Source organism: Oryx dammah, unplaced genomic scaffold, assembly GCF_014754425.2.
Source record: "Oryx dammah isolate SB20612 unplaced genomic scaffold, SCBI_Odam_1.1 HiC_scaffold_15, whole genome shotgun sequence".
NCBI lineage: Eukaryota > Metazoa > Chordata > Mammalia > Artiodactyla > Bovidae > Oryx > Oryx dammah.
Genome location: NW_024070199.1, coordinates 23,120,503 through 23,141,114, shown reverse-complemented (window position 1 = coordinate 23,141,114; position 20,612 = coordinate 23,120,503). Strand labels below are relative to the sequence as shown.

Below are 20,612 nucleotides of genomic sequence, written 5' to 3'. Positions count from 1 at the left end.
ACTAAAGAGGAGGGATGGTTTGAGTGAAAATGAAAGCTGGGGGCAGGTGATGGGAATGGAGAGAAGTTGGTTGACTTGAGAAGGCATGGCTGGGATTTGAATACTGATTGGACATGGGGTTGAGGAAAGAGAGAAGTTTGAAGGACCTTAGGTGGTGGTGTGTGGGTGGGGGGCTGGGATGGATACTAGTACCATTCACTGAAAGCAGATACTAAAGAGGCACAGATTTGAGTCAGGTTTGTGTTGTTGCAGGGCAAGTCCTTAGAGGAAACAGACTCTGAAATGGAGATGCACTTGTGCTTTATTAGGAAGTTCAAGATCAGGTCTAGGGTGGGAGTGAGATAGTAAAAAAGACAGAATTGGGCAGGAGAGGTTGAACTGCAGTGTAGTTACAACAAATGCCTCAGTCATTCCTCAAGAAGTTCTGGAGCTGGAAGACCTTCCAACTTTGCAATATCTTCATCAAGCACCTATGGATGTGGGCTGCCCTGGGAAGGGGCCTCAACACAAGGGCACGTGCAATCACTGTTCGACTGAGAGCTGTCGGTCATCACCAATCATGACAGTTTCAGGAATGTGACCTTTGGCTGTGGAGGGCGATCTGGGTTGCCTACCACAGTATCTGCTGTGGGATCACGATGTCAAGTAAAGCAATGTTTCTGAGCTTTCCTCTTCCTGTGGCCAAAAAGAAGGAGTTGCATGAGTTGTTTGCTTAGGTCCCTACGTACCTGAACATTCCATGAGTCTGAAGATGGTAGAACTAAGGAACTATCAAATTGAATTTACCTGTTTTTAACAGATATAGAAATGGAGGCTCTGAGAGATGGGGTGGTATTGATAAGACTGAATTAGTGGTGGAGATCTCTTAGAGTGCTCGTCTTCAGTTTTTCTTCTCCTGAGGAGTAGGGCTGGAAGGATCTTCATTGTACAGGGGAGGGAGTATTGTTCACCCAGAATCTAACAGACTGCTGGTAAGTAGCACTTGCTACAACACAAGGATGTTGCTTTCTTGTTCCTGTTGATGTGACTGGAGAATTTGACAGAGACACATTAGGATCATATCAAATTAAACATATTCTGCAGTTGCTTAAAAGTGGGTCAGCATTTATGCTTCTCTGTTAACTTTTTTCCAAGACCCATCTCTCCTCCCTCCCTTCCCTATTAGCCTGTTAAACTCACCTTTCCAAAGGCAGTCTCTCCCATGCATTGATATAGCACTGTACTGGCTTGTGTTTCTTACTTTTCTGAGCTTCTTGGGAACAGATAAGCTGGAGACATGTGCTTTGTATGATTACAAAGGGGGAAACTGTTTTTCTGCATTGTGACTGAGGTCCTGATGAATGGAATGTAAATGAGTTCCTTTTCACCCAGTCGTTCATTTTATGGTTGGAGTAGCTGAATCAAAGCTCCTGCTTTTGTACTCCATGATGATGACAACTACTTCTTCCTTGTTTTAACACTGACCTCAGCAATTCATTCTCGAGTCCTTCAGCCACTGCAACAAGGAAATAGTTGTATAATCTTGATGTGAAGGACTCATGGCAAACATAATCAAGAAGACAGTCTAATAGGGGGTTCAGCAGTTATTCCCATACTATTTCCATGTCTTACTCTAGACATGCACAGAGATTTGTGTTGCTTAGAGTATTTATGTTCTATGGAATCTACTGGAGTTGGACAGTGCCTTGGAGGTCATTTTGTTACATAGTATGACTATCTGACCTGCTTTTCTGTTTTATTACAGCAAAATGTATCTATGGAGGAAAAGTCCTCGCAGAAGGCCAGCGGATTTTAAGCAAGAGCTGTCAGGAATGCAGAGTAAGTTTCAATCTTACAGTTCCCATTACTTGTTGGGAAGGAGATGTGGGCTTTAGGTAGGGTTCTGAAATGGAGCCTATTGGCCCAAGGTGGAAAGACTCTCATTGGGCTGGAGTCCAGGATGGGGAGTTCTCAGCCACTGTCACTGTGTGGTTAGCTTGTGGTCAGCTGTGGATCACGTAGTCTTGGGAAAGACGGTCAGGGAAGGAAGTGAGAAGGGGAAGGGAGCTAGCAGCTATCGTGAGTCAGGGAGCTTGTCAACTGGCCCTGGGGAAAGGTTTTGATTAGGTATTTGGGCAATTAGTCTGTGATATGAGTTGTGGATAGTGCCACCTCTAGTTCTCAATGTCTGAGACACTGTTAGAAAATGCCTGTCTCCTGCCTGCCCCCTCTCATGTATTCCTCGAGGTTAGATTTGTGGAACCATAGATCTCATTAAGTAAATCATTCAGCAAACATGCATTGAGCAACTGCTACTTATCAGCATGCTGTTAGATTCTGGGTGAACAACAGTGAACAAAACAAAGCCCTGTCTTGAGAGAATTTGCAGTCTGGTGGGGAGATAGGCAGTAAGATATAAACAAATAGATATACAAGACAGCTGAGCCTTGAACAACACATGTTTGAACTGTGCAGGTCCACTTATACATGGATTTTTTTTCCAATAGTAAATACTGTGATGCTACAGTATCTGTGCTTGATTGAATTCCTGGATGCAGAACCATGGATACACAGATATAGAGAGTTGACTATAAATTATGTGCCAATTTTAGATGGTGTGGAGGGTTGGTGTCCCTAACCCCTGCATTGTTCAAGGGTCAACTCTGATGTCAAATTCTATAAAAATACAGAGCAGGTTAAAGGGAGAGAGAGCTTTGAGGTGAGCATGGGTGGTCTGGGAAGACCTCTCTGAGGAGGTCCTAATTGAGCACAGTGCTGGATGAAGGTGGGAGCTAGCCAGGCAGTTACTTGGGTGAGATGTTGTCCTGGATCGTGGGAGTGAGAGACAGAGGGAAAGATGGGAGAGAGGGGAGCAGATACAAGGTGGTGCCTTCCAGAGCAGCCACAGCCCCACAGCGAGGCATGGCTGGTTCTGTGGGGCATCTTCAGGGAGGCTGGCTGGAACCACATGTCTCAGAACAGACTCTCTTTCCAAGCGTTTCATTTGTGTTTTGTCACATTTACAGCATTTCATTGGCTTTTTGTCACATTGCTGGGAAAAAGAAAGGAATGTATTTGAAAGGGTGAGGAGAAGGAAGCATTTAGAGACCCACAGAAACTCTTGGGAGTTCAAATCTAGTTCTTTATAGGGAGCTTCTGGGGGTGCAGGGGAGACTCTTTCCTATGTCCTGTCTCTCACTGACCAGACTCTACCTCAGCGGCTAAGTCCCTTGAACTTCCCTATTGTGTTTTCTTTTTTTTTTTTTCCCTTTGATGTCAATATCAAATCTTTCTCTTTTTTTTAATATAAATTTATTTATTTTAATTGGAGGCTAATTACTTTACAATATTGTATTGGTTTTGCCATACATCAACATGAATCTGCCATGGGTGTACACATGTTCTCCATCCTGAACCCCCCTCCCACCTCCCTCCCCATACCATCTCTCTGGGTCATCCCATTGCACCAGCCCCGAGCATCCTGTATCATGCATCAAACCTGGACTGGCGATATGTTTCACATATGATATTATACATGTTTCAATGCCATTCTCAAATCATCCCACCCTCGCCCTCTCCCACAGAGTCCAAAAGACTGTTCTATATATCTGTGTCTCATTTGATGTCTTGTGTACAGGGTTATTGTTACCATCTTTCTAAATTTCCTATATATGCATTAGTATACTGTATTGATGTTTTTCTTTCAGGCTTACTTCATTCTGTATAATAGGCTCCAGTTTCATCCACCTCATTAGAACTGATTCAAATGTATTCTTCTTAATGGCTGAGTAATACTCCATTGTGTATATGTACCATAGCTTTCTTATCCATTCATCTGCTGATGGACATCTAGGTTGGGACATCTAGGTTGCTTCCATGTCCTGGCTATTATAAACAGTGCTGCGATGAACATTGGGGTACACGTGTCTCTTTCAATTCTGGTTTCCTTGGTGTGTATGCCCAGCAGTGGGATTGCTGGGTCATAAGGCAGTTCTATTTCCAGTTTTTTTAAAGGAATCTCCACACTGTTTTCCATAGTGGCTGTACTAGTTTGCATTCCCACCAACAGTGTAAGAGGGTTCCCTTTTCTCCACACCCTGTCCAGTATTTATTGCTTGTAGACTCTTGGATAGCAGCCATTCTGACTGGCATGAAATGGTACCTCATTGTGGTTTTGATTTGGATTTCTCTGAAAATGAGTGATGTTGAGCATCTTTTCATGTGTTTGTTAGCCATCTGTATGTCTTCTTTGGAGAAATGTCTGTTTAGTTCTTTGGCCCATTTTTTGATTGGGTCATTTATTTTTTTGGAATTGAGCTGCAGGAGTTGCTTGTATATTTTTGAGATTAATTCTTTGTCAGTTGCTTCATTTGCTATTAATTTCTCACATTCCGAAGGCTGTCTTTTCACCTTCCTTATAGTTTCCTTTGTTGTGCAGAAGCTTTTAATTTTAATCAGGTCCCATTTGTTTAGTTTTGCTTTTATTTCCAATATTCTGGGAGGTGGGTCATAGAGGATCCTGCTGTGATTTATGTCAGAGAGTGTTTTGCCTATGTTCTCCTCTAGGAGTTTTATAGTTTCTGGTCTTATGTTTAGATCTTTAATCCATTTTGAGTTTATTTTTGTGTATGATGCTAGAAAGTGTACTAGTTTCATTCTTACACAAGTGGTTGACCAGTTTTCCCAGCACCACTTGTTAAAGAGATTGTCTTTTCTCCATTGTATATTCTTGCCTCCTTTGTCAAAGATAAGGTGTCCATATGTGTGTGGATTTATCTCTGGGCTTTCTATTTTGTTCCATTGATCTATATTTCTGTCTTTGTGCCAATACCATACTGTCTTGATGACTGTGGCTTTGTAGTAGAGCCTGATGTCAGGTAGGTTGATTCCTCCAGTTCCATTCTTCTTTCTCAAGATTGCTTTGGCTATTTGAGGTTTTTTGTATTTCCATACAAATTGTGAAATTATTTGTTCTAGCTCTGTGAAAAATACTGTTGGTAGCTTGATAGGGATTGCATTGAATCTATAGATTGCTTTGGGTAGTATACTCATTTTCACTATATTGATTCTTCCAATCCATGAACACAGTATATTTCTCCATCTGTTAGTGTCCTCTTTGATTTCTTTCACCAGTGTTTTATTGTTTTCTATATATAGGTCTTTTGTTTCTTTAGGTAGATATATTCCTAAGTATTTTATTATTTCATTGCAATGGTGAATGGAATTGTTTCCTTAATTTCTCTTTCTATTTTCTCATTATTAGTGTATAGGAATGCCCATTCACACTTTCTTTGCTGCCTCTGGGAATGGCAGAGATTCTGTGGGTCGAGGCAGTCTGGTGGGTATGCAGCTGTGGTCCTTCTGTGACAGTGGGCTCTGTGTGGGGGCTCCTTAGTCTGCAGCAGAGGCAAGGGCAGTGTGACAGTGAGGGCTCTGTGGTGTCTCAGTCAACCATGGAAGCTTCCAGATCTAGGAATGGGTGAGTTGTCCCCCACCTGGGGCTGGCACATTACCGTATGGGGTGTTGAGTGGATTATATGAGATAAAGCATGTGAAGAACTTGGCTGGTACAAAGTAAGCCCTCAACACACGTGAGCTCTTCTTATTCTACATGACCGTACATGTCCTTCCTGACTAGAAGACATATGTCACGTTCTCTGTAGATTGCCTCACTTTGAGGGGAGAGAAGATGATTTAGATTCTGAAACCCTTTACGTTTTTCTTACCCCTCAAGGGAAGCGGGGATGACTAGAGCAATTTTACCCACTCAGCTTATGATCCCAGTATCCAGCCTGTAGCTGTCACTCACAGCCAGCAGCCCCCTTCACATATTACGCAGAAGTAGTGGTGATCTTGACAAGGGTCATAATTGTGATTCAGTCTCTGTTATCATCAGAGAGACTCAGGGCAGACACTATTGGAGACCTTTTGAAAAGACGGGTGTGGATTTAAATGCCGGTGTACTGGATAGGCACTTGCCATTGTTATTGGCACACTGTAGGTATTCATCCTTTATTTAAAAGCCATGGATTTCTTCATTTATTGTCTTTCTATCATTATCTCCTAAATAATTATGGACAAAGAGAAGCATCACTGACAATAACAGATAACATCTCCTGAGTACTTAGTATTTTCTAAATACCATATAAAACCTTTGAAACTTTATTTAATAAAACCTCATAATAACCCTATGGGGTCAATAGCATTGTCATTCCCACTTTACAGATGAGGAAATTGAGGCATATGGGAACAAAGTCCCATCACTAGTAAGGGAACCAGCTGGTTTCTCAACCTGTGTGGTCTGAATCTCCAGCCTCATCTCTTAGCCTCTCTGCTGCTAGTCCTGATGGTGTTAGATTTACTTGTAAATAATTCGCATTTTTGAATTGTAAAAAAGTAGATTTAGAAAGATTGAATGATCACTTTTCAGTCTATTTGAGAATACCAGATTGGTCAGGCTATGGCTCATTGATTCCCTTGATAAAGGGTAGCATTTATAAAAGGCCAGAGAAGAGCTTTGGGACACATTTAATGGATGTTGTCAGCAGGGAGAGAGGGAGATGGGTCTAAGAGGGGAGCACCTCCGGTCTCTCTCGGACAGCCTTTTGCAAGATTTAAGCCCTAATGCCCTAAGGTACCTGTTATATGTGATGAATTAACTTCTTTCCTAGACATCTAAAATGGTACTGTGTCACTGCTATCCTTGGGAGAATTGAGCAAATAATTACTCAAATAATTTCTTGTGTTCTGTGATTCAAATGCAGATCCCTAGTTGACAAAAGGCTGCCTGGCAGTCCATGCATTTCATTTTCCTGGGATCATTTCAAAGCTTCAGCGCTACCAGTTAGATAAGAAACTAAGTTTTGCTTTAAAAGATTTTCACCAAGTGATTTCAGAAATTAACATACTGTGTTTGTTTGTTTGTTTGTTTTTCCCTGTTGTTGTTTTTTAAATCGAGATGAATAAACTCTCCTAGCAATCTTGGTCAGTTATGTGCAGTTTTGCTGCCCTGAAGCACTTTTTAGGCTAGTAACAGTTTTTTTTTTCTTTCTTTGCTTAAAGATGTGAGTTCTGTATGTTATTAGAAATTCAAGTTTAAGCACAGTTATTAGTAAAGAGCTTAAAGTGTTTATATTTGATCAGTGACATGGTGACAGTCACTCTAAATGAGAAAGAATGGATGAATTATATTTCCCCACCAATGCTGAGTTGCAAAGGTCATAAAATAACCTACCACAATCAGGATGATTTATTTATTAATCAGATGCTTATGAGTATGAAAATAAAGTTAAAGGTGTGTACCAAATTGTGTGGCAGAACTGAATGGATTTGGTGGCACTTATGTTACTAGAGTCACAGTGTCTATTATTTTCAAATTCAAGCAAAGGGTTTTTATCTCTTTGAATGTTTGGAACTATGATCTTACTCATTAAATACACTGAAGGTTGATTGCAATTGTTGATTGATTTAATCAGCCGTCAAAGCAACTTTTTATATATAAAAAAGAACCTTTCACGAGTGATTATTTTTAAAAAGCCTTCTGTAGCAGTTTTAATATTGCTTTCTAAAATAAAAGCATATATATACTCAAGATATAAAATTTGGAATTTAGAGGAAGGAAGTATAAGAAAGTAAAAGAAAATCACTCCAAAATCTCACCACCTATAGATAATCTATTTTAACAGTTTAATTTTTTGACAGCGAGAGTGAAATTTATCTTACCGTCTTAGTTTAGATTCAGCCAGAAGCAGACCCTGAGCTCAGGATTAAGTACAAGCGATTTATTAAGGCAGTGCTCCTAGGAGGAAGCAGTAAGGGTGTGGGGGATTCAGGCTAGGGCAAGCAGGAAACTCATCAAAGGTGCAATTTTAGGTGAAAGGTTAGAGGTACCCTGATTCTGGTGGGGTTCTGGAGTGTAAATGTTACCCCAGCCATTGTCTCCTTTTGAGGTAAAGAGCCTCCACTGGCTTTGGGCTGTGGGGGTTGAGGATGTGGAACTTGTAGGTAACTTCTGGTTCCCTGCAAAGAGGCTCCAGTGCCCTCAGGGACTCTCTGAGGGTTGAGAGATGAGCCAAGGTGAGGGATGGGCACAGTGAACTGATTAAACGGATCTAGCAGAGTTTGCCATTCTTGTTTGTGCAAGGAGGCAGTGCATCCATGCTCAGCTGCTAAGTCAACGTCAGACTCTTTGTGACCCCATGGACTTTAGCCCACCAGGCTCCTCTGTCCATGGGATTTCCCAGGAAAGAATACTGGGGTGGGTTGCCGTTTTTTCCGCCACAGAGTCTTCCTGACCCAGGGATCAAACCTAGTCTCCTAATTGGCAGGTGTGTTTTTACCATTGAGCCACCAGGGAAGGCAGTAGATAATGAATAAATATATTAATATTGAGGGATAGAAGTAGAGGCAACAGTGGTACGTAATTAAGCATTGTCTTTTCCCTTCCATTCGACTCAGTGCTGCTGATAGCAAGGTTATTAACATGTTGGCTTGTAACAATTGATTTGATTCCCTGTTGTAGAAACTGAGGTACAACTGACAGACAAACTGCCCTTTAGACTGGTGCTAGCTGTTGAGGCCAGGGTGTGATCCAGTATGGCCTGGGTTGAGGGGTGAGAATGGAATAGAGCTGAAATGGGGACTGTGAGTGAATAGCAGGATAGATTCTCAGAATCTTAGGGCCAATTTTAAGACGGGAGAAAAACATGAGATGTAGATGCCTTGGGACAGATCAAGAAATGAGGAGGGAAATGGAACAAAGGACACCAGAAGGAGTCATAGAGGTTGGACTGCCTGGGCTGAAATTTATGAGAAAGGAGAGGAAACCATGGTGCCAGTAACCCATATGGTCAGTACTTGGAAATTAAATTTATATTTGACATTTAAAGTTATGTTTATGTTCATATTTTAGAATTGATGTGCCTGCTAGAATGGGTGTTCCTGCCAAACCAGGGAATTCTGGGGCCACTGGAATGAAAACCAGGGAATTCTGGGGCCACTGGAATGACAGTCATCTCTTGGAGATAGAAAACTCAGAATCTCCGGCATTCTTGCTGGTGGCTCAGCACCATCTTATTCTTCCCATCTGTGTTGAGAATTACCTTTCAGCCTTAAATGAGACCCACCCTCCTTGAGCTGCTTCTTGGTTGACCTACCCATGCTTTTAAGAATGGGAGAACAAGAAATAACTGAACATTTTAGATTAAACAAGGGACTCTCAAATCCTGCCTTTTAGAGTAATTATTGAAGTAATTTTAAATATTCAGCGTGAAACTAAATATAGATGCTAGTGATGTCAACAAAGAGGACCTTTGTTGAAATAGGGTCACAAGATGCACTTGCCAAATATTTAAAAGAAAATTTTGTAAGTGGTTTTATTTATTTCTAGGGAGAATCTAGTGTTCCTCTAACTGACCCACTTTCAGTTCAATACCTGTATACTTTGGTTCTTGTCTGTTTCCTCTGCTGAGACACTGTCTTCTTTCTTATTCCATTATTTAGTTTCTTCAAATGTGGCATCTTCATAATTTCTTCCCACTTTGGTAGAATTAATTATTCTCCTATGATGTATTTGTTGTTCTTGTTCAGTCACTAAGTTGTGTCTGACTCTTTGCTACCCCATGGACTGTAGCACACCAGGCTCCTCTGTCCTTCGCCATCTCCTGGAGTTTGCTCAAATTCATGTCCATTGAGTTGGTGATGCTATCTAACCATCTCATCTTCTGTCGCTCCCTTCTCCTTTTGCCTTCCATCTTTCCTAGCATCAGGGTCTTTTCCAATAAGTCAGTTCTTTGTATTGGGTGGCCAAAGTATTGGAGCTTCAGCTACAGTCCTTGCAATGAATATTCATGGTTGATTCCCTTTAATATTGAGTAAATGATACACTGCCATACCTTGATTAGAGCACTTTTTTTTTGGGGGGGACTTACTGTATTTTATTATGGTTTCTAGTTTGTTTTTATCAAGGGCAAAGATGATGTCTTCCTTATCTTTGGGTTCACAGTGCTTGTGATCCAGTGCCGTCTTGAAACTGTCTCATAAAAGCTCATGAGAGCTCCCAACTTCGTAATCAGTGATGTAGTGTTAGTGGTTCACAATATCAGGGTGTTTATATGACAGAAATCAGCCAATGCTAACTTTAGGGTTCCCCCATCCAACAGTCAATTGTTGAAAATTTATCAGCTCTGCATTGTCAGTGACATTCTGCTACACAGAAGATACTCAACAACCATTTGTTAAAATGAAAAAAAACAACACCTTATTTGTTGAAATTGAGGCTATTTTGATATAGAAAGGGAAAGTTGCCTTCTCTTCCAGGAGTCTTATCAATTTAATTTGTGACTGCATTATGGTAGAATTCCTGCGAGTACTGTTAATTATTGTAGGTTGTTATCACCACAGGCTTTTAGCAATGAGTGTTATATGTTTGGATCATCAACTCAAAATATGAACCTTTTTTTTTTGTTTCCTGATTATTTGGCTTGCAGGGTGGAGTTTTAGTAAAAATTACCGAAGCATGCCCTCTTTTGAACTGCTCAGAGAAGGATCACATTCTCCCGGAGAATCAGTGCTGCAGTGTCTGCAGAGGTAAGAGGGCTTGGCAATGGGGCTTTGGGTGGAGGTGGGTTTGGGGGGAAGTTTTAATGAATAGTGTATTATAATAATAACATGGGTCCAAAACTCTGCTACCCAAAAATGTATTTATCCTATTTATTGCCCTTGGTTATAGTCTTATCAGTTGAAAAAGGAGGATATAATCTATGTGCTTCATAGGATGGTTGTGAGGATTAACTAGGATAATGCATAAGCAGCTAGCATTATGACTAACACATGATCAACATTCAATAAATGATGGTTCCTATAACAATGATAACATTTCCTGTAATAATGGCTATTATTATATTAATAACTATTATTATTATTACATTTTCCCTCATGAGTGGGTTTGGAAAGCATTCTTTTAAGCTTTTTCCACTGGCTAATTCCCTTTTCTGCCAGAGGATGACATATACTGAATCCTTACACATAGATTTATATACAGTTTTACTTCCTGCAAGGAAAATAGGCTTCAACTAAGTAACACTTAAAGTGAAGTGAAGTTGCTCAGTTGTGTCTGACTCTTTGCAACCCCATGGACAATAGCCTACCAGGCTCCGCCGTCCATGGGATTCTCCAGGCAAGAACACTGGAGTGGGTTGCCATGCTCTCTTCTAGGGGATCTTCCTGACCCAGGGGTTTAACCCGTGACTCCTGCATCGCAGGTAGATTCTTTACCACTGAGCCACCAGAGAAGCATAGGCAATAGGTAAATACACAATTTAGTGGTTGTGTTTCATTAAATTTCTATTTTGAGAAACAGGTGGCAGCTCCTCATTTGCTGACCCCTCCTCTAGTTCCTTCTGATATATAAAAGTATCTGTTTGATCATGGCAGGTTTTCAGCTGAGACTGAGATTTCTCTTTGTGGTTAGTCATAAGAGAGTTACCTTTTGGTAAAATTTCCAGAAAAACTTAATACATGGACAGCCACAAATGGCTGTTAGAATTCATAGCATGCTATGAGAGGATCTCCTCTGATTTATCTGCTTTCTTGCCTACAGGTGTATTTGCAGCTGGGATGCTTTATAAAGACTAAAGATTGACTGGATATTGCAGAGGGATACATTTATTGGTAACTGATTGGGTTGTTAGGTAGCTCTTACAATTTAATGCAAAATCCATCACTTGCTATTTGTTGAGGTGCCAGGTGGGACTCAGTTTATGTAAATCCTTTTCTGATTTATGGTTTCATTAGAACAGGCTCATTGATTATCCCACAGAAAGTCAAGAAGATTTTCATGGCTCTGACCTAATTTACAAGAGAACAAGTGCCGCTGCTTCTGCTCACACTTCTCAGAAAAGCAGATACTTTTTTTTTGAACCAATGAAGATGCTGAGAGAGATGATATCTCATTGAAAAGTTGACTCATTCAAGGCTCCCGTTGTTAGCCACCCGGTGGCTTTTTCCCAAAGATGACTCAGCTTTGAGGGAAAGTGGGAGGCAGGAGTAGGGCTTCCTAGATGAGATCATAGCCAGAGCCAGTTTGCACAATTAAGGATTTTCTTCTTTCTCCCACCTGCTTCCTTCTCAGCCAGAATACTATCAGCTCCTTTATTTGGCAGCTGATCATATTTTTTTGGACGTGTCTGCGTCTGCGAGTGAGGGAGTTATTTATGTCCCTTGACAAGTCTGTGTTTTAAAGGAACCAGAGCACTTCTTCAGAAAAGATAGGGTGGGGAGGCCTTTTTTCTGGGGAGCAGGTTGGGTGAAAGCATTTGGGCATATGGATTCTCTTAGGATTCTTAGCCCTTTTCAGCACCATTTACTGTCATTACCCCTTTTCCCAATGACCCATTACAAGAGAGGAAACCAGAAAATTTCGTCCACTTGTCCACATACTTAGGCTTGTTCTGCACATTAGACAGTCAGAAAATGATATTTGGGCAGTGGGGTATTCCTTTTCATAAAAATATAAAATTTATATGATGAACAAAAATTCATCCAGATGAGCTCAAATGTCCATTGCCTTGACCTGTGCTGCCCATGAATCTTATTCTGTCTCTTAATTTCTATTTCCCGAGAGCATCCTTGGAAGTAGCCTAAGGGGGTCTCACAATACTCTGGGAAATATTTTTCCCCTTTGACTTCTGTTTGTCTTTTACCTTTTCCTCTGTGTTCTTATTTCTGTGTGAAGTCTTGGAAGATAAATGGCGTAGTGGGGGGTGGCTGGACAATTTTGATTCTGACAAGATGAGGAAAGCCTGGTGGGCCTCTTCGAAGGCATGTTATTCAGTTCTCATCTCCCTCCTCCTCCTTGCCCCTCTCAAAAACAGAAAGTAATGAAAAGGTGAGAAACACTCAATTTCTATGTAAAGTCATTTCTATCCTACATATGGAAGGGCTGTTCCATTTCCTTTGGGGATTGAAAGAGTCTTTTGATTGGCAGGTAGCAAGCAAGCAGAGAGCTGGGACTCCCATGACCTGAAATTGGTATTTTAGGGTTGAGCACATTGGTGTGGTGTGATTTCAGCTATGTGGTTTCTGCTATCCTGATGGTATTGATTACAGACACAGATGTGGCTATGCCCTCTTTCAAAACCTGCACTGAAGGCCCTTCAATTAGCATATTTATCATCTCTTTCTGTCTTACTAGGACCCAGGGATCGAACCCAGGTCTCCTGCATTGCAGGCAGATGCTTTAAACCTCTGAGCCACCAGGGAAGCCCCATCAGGTCATTAGTCTGAGGGAAATCACCGCTCAGTAACATTCCTCAGAAGTCTGAGTTAAAACCTTTCTCATGCCTACTTGGGGACTGAAGTTCTCCAGGGTTTATTTTCATTAGGCTTGGACTGAAATTTGAGAAGGCAGAGAGGGTGCTTTTCCTTTCTGACTTTCCCCCCCACCCCCCTGCCTGCAGCCCCAGTTGGCTGATTAAATCAAATCCATAAAGCTCTCCAACTTTTAAAAAATAATGCTTGTTTTAATGACCACATTTTATGAATTGTTCCTGTAATTGTAGGAGAAAAGGGAGGGATGAAGATATGTTCATACCATTTAGAATAATCCTGTCATTTTCACGCCAATGACATTGAATGAAATTATTTTTAGTATCAATGTCAACTTTAAAAAATGCACAACATAAATGTTGCCATTTAAGTTTTATTTGGGGCAAAGTGAGGACTGCAGCCCAGACCAGAATACAGCACCTCAGATAGCTCTGAGAAACTGTTCCAAAGAGGCAGGGTAGATAGGTCACTATGTATGTGATTTTGGTGAAGGGGAAGTAAAACGCATATGTTTTTCCAGAAGGTTTCTGCTAGCCTCATGAAGCTGTTTGCTAGTCATGAGAAACAGTCGTCACCATGAAGGATTTTAGTGCTTTTCTAGATATGAGGAAATATAAGAATTGGGCTCATTAATCGACTCCTGAAAGTATCTAATGATCTGGAGACCTGTCCTGTCAATTCTTTCCAGGGCACAGAGTGCCTGATTTCTACTCTCCACCCTGAACTCCTTTCAGAGGGGGTTGAAGGTTAGCAGCAACAGGAGCGCACGATTTAGTTCTTGTAGAGGTGGATGGCAAGTGCCAGTTTGTAGTTGACAGCAGCTGAAGGCTTTGGTTCATCTGTGGAACAGTGTTAAGACTCATTCTGTGGACTTATAACTTGGTTCCTCAAGACATAACTTGTTGGCTTGATTATGAAGCTTTTTTTGTTTAACTGAGTTATGTCTATTTTTTTGTATAACATTGTAATGATACAGCTCTCCCCATCCCCTCACTTCTGTTCAAGGAGACTATAGTTTCATATGGAGTTTTTCTCTTTGGGGAAATCAGAGCTAAGACCTTCCAGTTAAGAATAACAGACTCTGGCTGATTTACATTGTTCATTGTATCAGCTGAACTGATATCTGGACTCGTTGCACGGACTAACCTTGCTGCTGCTGCTGTTAAGTCACTTCAGTTGTGTCCAACTCTGTGCGACCCCGTAGACGGCAGCCCACTAGGCTCTGCCGTCCCTGGGATTCTCCAGGCAAGAACACTGGAGTGGGTTGCCATTTCCTTGTCCAGTGCATGAAAGTGAAAAGTGAAAGTGAAGTCGCTCAGTTGTGTCTGACTCTTAGCGACTCCATGGACTGCAGTGTACCAGGCTCCTCCCTCCGTGGGATTTTCCAGGCAAGAGTACTGGAGTGAGGTGCCATTGCCTTCAAACCCTGGGTCATGACAAATGCTGTAAATAATTTTTCTACCCTTTAAAGAAAAATTGAAGTAATCAGCTGACATGTAGTTAAATCCACAGGGCTCCTGGTATAGCCAGAAGGCTTTTAGGGACAGAACTGCAGGACAAGTAGGGAGACGCACACAAAAAGTCAAGGTAACGGATGTTGGCAGGGGGAGGTCACTTTGCAATTGGTGGGATCCAAGGTCTTAGTCACCAGCAGCACCACCCAGAACAGCCCCAATCACTGCTGTAGTTTCTCTCTGATGCCTCTGGCCACTTTGTGCCAGCAGCATAAAATTTGTTTATCCTCATCATTACTGAGAAGGCAATGAGCCTGGTAGGCTGCCATTCATGGGGTCACGAAGAGTCAGACACAACTGAGCGACTTCCCTTTTACTTTTCACTTTCATGCGTTGGAGAAGGAAATGGCAACCCACTCCAGTGTTCTTGCCTGAAGAATCCCGGGGACAGGGGAGCTTGGTGGGCTTCCATCTATGGGGTCACACAGAGTCAGACACGACTGAATTGACTTAGCAGCAGCAGCAGCAGCATCATCATTACCTTGTGGTAATGGGTGTAGCAGGAGCCTGTCTACCTAAGTGTAAGGCTGCAAGGGTGGAGAAGGGGGAGTGGGTACTGGAATAACATCTATGCTTCTGCCTGGGGAGAAGTAATAAAAGCATGGATGTAGCCCCAGAAGAAAGATTGCTTGTGAATTGCTGGTGTTCTCACTTAACGGGGGAAAAAAAATGCCAATTTGACCATGTAGTCTCACGATCGCTCCAGGAAAACACAACAATCATTTGGCCCACCCCAGAATTCTTGACACACTCCTCAGGGTTTTATTCCTTTCATAATCAGCTCTAATTGTACCTTGAATGTTGCCAATGGCTCTGGAGGGTTTTGCTGCATGTTGAAGATTTTCAGTGTTGGAGAAAAAGTTCTTTTCGACATCTGTTCCCAACGTGTTTATCTGTAATTTTAATTCATGCTCACTTGCCTTGTCATCTGGCTTGGGCTGAAATTAGTTGAGATTATTTGTACTATTTAAGGCTTTATGCCCTTCAGTTAAACCCTCCCAAAGAGTCTTGGTGGTGCATGATTTTCTTTTTGTCTAGTCTTTGTCTTCATCTTAGGTGAATTTGTAATTGAAATGGGTTTTAGAGGATTTCAGTGTAATGGAGATAAAAAGAGACTTGGAAAAGAGGCACTTAATGAGAAGGTAAGCTAGTGCCTAGATAGAGGAGCAGGCAGTTTGTAGATGAGCCAGGTGCTCTGCCTACTGATAGAAAAATCCCTGTAGCCATGGACCATGGTGGGCACTGGAAAGCCAGGTCTGCATTTTTAACTGCTGAGGCTGGGAACACGGCATTTGGAGGAGAGAGTCTCGGGGAGCCCATGAATTCTGTTCTCTTAAAAGTGCTGCAGTGGATCCAGGCCCAAGGAGTCTGGGGAAGGAGGCACATTACCCCAGAGAGAAGACTTGAAATTAAGGCCAAGCTGCCTTGGACTGGAAGATCGTTAAGTGTGACTTCTGTCGAAAAACCATGAGCTTTCTAGGAACCTATGAGAATCCAGAGAGCTCTGTCTTTAGCAGGTCACAACCTCTGCCATGATGTCACAACCCTCTGTTCATAGAAACAGAAGGAGGGTCCTCACCCCTGCAGCACCCAGGTTTCTGTGGCATGTATGTTGGTTGTGAAGTGCACTTGGGCATCTGGTTCTCATAAAGAACCTTTGGGCCTTAGTCCTCCTCCAGGGCCAGTCCACGGGTGGAGCTCTTTCCATACCAACTAGGTACATTGGAATATATTGTACTCAGTGTACCTTTGCTCTCTGTGACTTTCAAGGTTAGGCTAGCAGCAGTGCTGTGAGGGGTATTGGCTTTCTAGGATTTGAGTTAGGGTGGGGAAATCTGGGGTGCGTTTTAAGATCATCCATCATTTCAAAGGTAACCTGGTTGCCTTCTTGCAGATACATTAGGGGCACGTGATTGAGAGCAAGCGGTGATGCTCTATGTGGAATCAGACTTTATATTAGAGAAACTAAATCCTGCTCTTGAGTAGTGACCCATTCAGTCCTTGCTGTGGAAGAAATCACAGTAGTAAATCATACAGATGCTTATCCATTGTTGGCCCTAGATAAAGCAGAAAGAGTGGAAGGTTTGCTGTGATTTGAAAAGTTACAGAGTGGGATCTGGAGAATGGCAGTGTGGGGCCTTCATTATGATGGGCAGGAATTTTATATGCAGTTAAGCCAGTGGATTTAAAGAAACCAAAGAGGTTTTTTTTTTTATTTTTTAAATAAGTGTTATTGGTCTTTCACTGGTAATAGAACTCTAGATTCAGAGCCATGAAGGGGAGTCCAAATTGTAGATGGCTCCTAATGAAAGGAGAAAATATGACCTCAACATTTATGCTTCTTCAATTTATTTGAGCATGTTGTAGACACATGCTGCTTCCTGTGTTTGGAAAGCCTGTGCCTTGTCCAGCCAACCTCACTCATCCCTCAAATCTCCTTTTGATACCTTGCGTTAGGGCACCTCTGTGTGATAACATTTTGGAAGCACCTTGCTCCTCTCCATCACAACATCTCCCGTAACCCAGTACTCAACAATAGCCATCCTGACTAGAGTGTTAAATGAATGAGGGAATGTTTATGCTGTTTATGGCATTTTTGTTTTATCCTAATTTTCTAGGACAGTGGCTGGACACACATCATGGGGCTTAATATTTGTCAAACAAATGAATGGTATCTCTGCCAGGAACTAAAATTAAGGAAGTGGTTGGAGTAAAACCTGGAATTCCATTTCAGCAGATTGTGTGTCTTCCTCTGAGCATCTGCTCATTTCCACCACTCAAGTGTAAATAAACTCCAAATGGATATTACTCATTTTGATATCTCATCCAAGAATGGTGATCCTTTGTGTGGTGTTATTTCTCTCTTGACTTTAAGTCCCCAAGCAACAAAGTAGTGGTGGACTGTATCCTGGAGAAAGAAACACGGTTTGTTCCTTTGGAAAGATTCAAGGCATGTCATGGACTAGAAAATGCTGAGTGATGGAGTAGTGGTCTCCGGGTCAGGTCAGCATTCCTTGAATGTCCCTTAATGAGTAAAATCATGGCTGGGATGTCATGTAGAGTGGTGGAGAGAGACTGGGCATTAGAATCATATTTGAGTCTATATATATCTTTTAGGCATTGCCTACCAGCTGCAAGACCACAAAGAAGGTAATTAACATCTTTGAGTCTTGGTTTATTCATTTTAAAGCACTCTTCTAATTTTACTTTTGGAAGATGGAGGATTTAGTCATCAACTCTACAAATATTTCTTGAGTGTTTATTGTGTGCTGGATATTGCCTTAGGCACAAAGGGAACAAACTTGTAGGGTCCTTTCCCTTGAAGCAGTGAGCTTCTAATGTGGAAACAGACATTCAACAAATAAACACAAAAATGAACATGTAATTAGTAACTGTGCTACCTGCTATGAACAAGAAGAGAGTAGTATAGGAGAGAGTAATGGGATTTTCTTTAGACTTGAAGGACAAGAAAGCCTTCTCTGAATAGATGATCTTTAAGCTGGGATTTGACAACTGAGTAGAAATTATTCTGGCAGGGATGTGTCATAGGTTCTGAGTTGGTGAGACAAGCTTGCAAAGACTCTGAATCAGGAAAGAGATTGGAGTACAAGAGGAATTCAAATAAAGGCTGATAAACTTGGGGGTGGGGGAATGATAGAGAGAGAGGAGAGCCTTGTTTGTCATTTCAAATCAGAGTTAAGAATTTTGCATTTTTCTTGAGAAATTGGAAAGTCTTTGGGAGAAGACTTTTAAGGGGATGAGTGACATGATCCAATCTATGTTTTAAAAGGATTTGTTTGTGGGGAAAATGGATTAGAGACAAGCAAAAAGGGGAACAGGAAGGCAAATGAGATGCTTTTTTTCTGAGAAATAATAGTTCGGAGTAGTTTTTTTTTTTTTTTTTTTTATTGCCATGTAGTGAAGGAAAAAAGAGATTCCAGAGATATTCATGAAATAAAATGAATAGAACTTGGGAAGGAGCAGTATTTGAAGAGAGAGGACAAAGATGACTCCTTTGGGGGAAAAAAAAGGATAGTTTAAGTGAATAAAAGTGCTGCAGATTGATATGGAGAACTTGGAGAGCATGGATATCAGATCAAGAGTGCAGTTTCAGCTGGGTGAGCCATGAGATGACTCTGAGGTCATCCAAATTGAATGTCAAGTGGGCCGTGGCTATAATGATGTAAAATATGTAAAGTGAGGTATACAAGACAGTGTGACTTCCTGTCTGTAGAGGGCTGTGGGAGCCTTTATTATTGCTTCTAAGCTAAGTCACTTCAGTCGTGTCACACTCTATGTGACCCCATAGACGGCTCCCCACCAGGCTCCCCTGTCCATCCCTGGGATTCTCCAGGCAAGGACACTGGAGTGGGTTGCCATTTCCTTCTCCAATGCATGAAAGTGAAAAGTAAAAGTGAAAGTGAAGTTGCTCAGTTGTGTCTGACTCTTAGAGACCCCATAGACTGCAGCCTACCAGGCTCCTTAGAGGAGGTGAATGTTCTTAACCAGAGACCAGAAGAGACAGGGCACAAACATTGACCTTGTTTTGATTTCTCTTGAGAACAGATTGGCAGAACTTGCAGTTGGGTCGTAAATAGGCCTCTTTGAAAACTTTATTGGGCATAGAGATCTACAAACAGCATCAGAGAATAGTCAGTAGTAGTTATCTATGCTCTGAGGTTTTTAAATCATAGAATAATAATTTTCTTAGTGGTCTTAACAAGAACTTGAGTTAAATCATCTCTGCCACTTCCTGGCTGTGTTACCTTGGATAAGATAGTCCCAACCACATTTTCCTAATCTATAAAGTGAGAATAATACTAATCTTTAGAGTTGTTGTGCCTGACAAATTGGAAAAAGTCAACAAACAGCGACTTTTATAACAAATGTGTTCTCTGTCTTTGGACCACTGCCATTTAGACGATGTTGCTTTGTGTGCTTCTAATTATAGGATGATAATTACAGAGACTCTGGTGGTGATTTAGTCATTAAGTTGTGTCTGACTCTTGGCGACCCCATGGACTAGAGCCTGCTAGGCTCCTCTGTCCATGGGATTTTCCAGGCAAGAATGCTGGAGTGGGTTGACATTTCCTTCTCCAGGGGATCTTCCTGACCCAGGAATCGAACCCAGGTCATCTGCATTGCAGGCAGATTCTTTACTGACTGAGCTATGAGAGAAGCCCACAGAGACACCAGACTCATTTATTAAAATATTCAAGTAAAAGAACATGGATATTGAGTATGTATGTACGCATATGTGTGTATATTCTACAGTCTGGCCACAACTTCTAATTCTGGGGAAAAAAGATACTGATTAAAGAAAGAAGGTGACGTTGAAGAATCTCATGTATCAATCTGTATTGATAACCAGCTGCTGAAGAAAATATTGTACCAAGAGTTGGTAAGAGGACTAGAGAAAAAGACAGGTGGCAACTGAAGACAGATATCCTGAAGGGACGGGTCTGTAAATTAAATGCCAAGCCTTTCAGACAGCAGATAGGAGAGACTAAACCTTTAGAAAGATGTTGAAATGTGGAGAGTTGATTGAGGATTTATGACTTGGCAACCAGCTATCTTGGGGTGGTTTTGAAGACTGCAGATGACCAGCTGGGGTGATGACAGTGCTTTAAGACTGGATTGTGGTGATTTACTGTATAACTGTGTGAGTTTACTAAAAATCATCAGTTTGTCTTTACAACAGGTAAATTTTATGGTATGTAAATTGTACTTCAGTAAAAATGTTTCAAGAAAAATGGTGACTAGCAAACCAGTCCCATTAGGCTTCTAGTTGCT

The 20,612-nt window shown here is 41.5% G+C and overlaps 1 protein-coding gene across 3 annotated transcripts in view; it reads left to right on the top strand.

The window, feature by feature from the left end:
* The window catches only part of NELL1 (neural EGFL like 1), a 1,021,326-nt gene that overhangs the window by 279,435 nt on the left and 721,279 nt on the right, over positions 1-20,612 (top strand). For all 3 annotated transcript variants that reach the window (XM_040255650.1, XM_040255649.1, XM_040255651.1), the window contains exons 10-11: positions 1,745-1,818; positions 10,467-10,566. In XM_040255650.1, the coding sequence (XP_040111584.1) occupies positions 1,745-1,818; positions 10,467-10,566 (174 nt within the window). The remainder of the gene's footprint in view (positions 1-1,744; positions 1,819-10,466; positions 10,567-20,612) is intronic.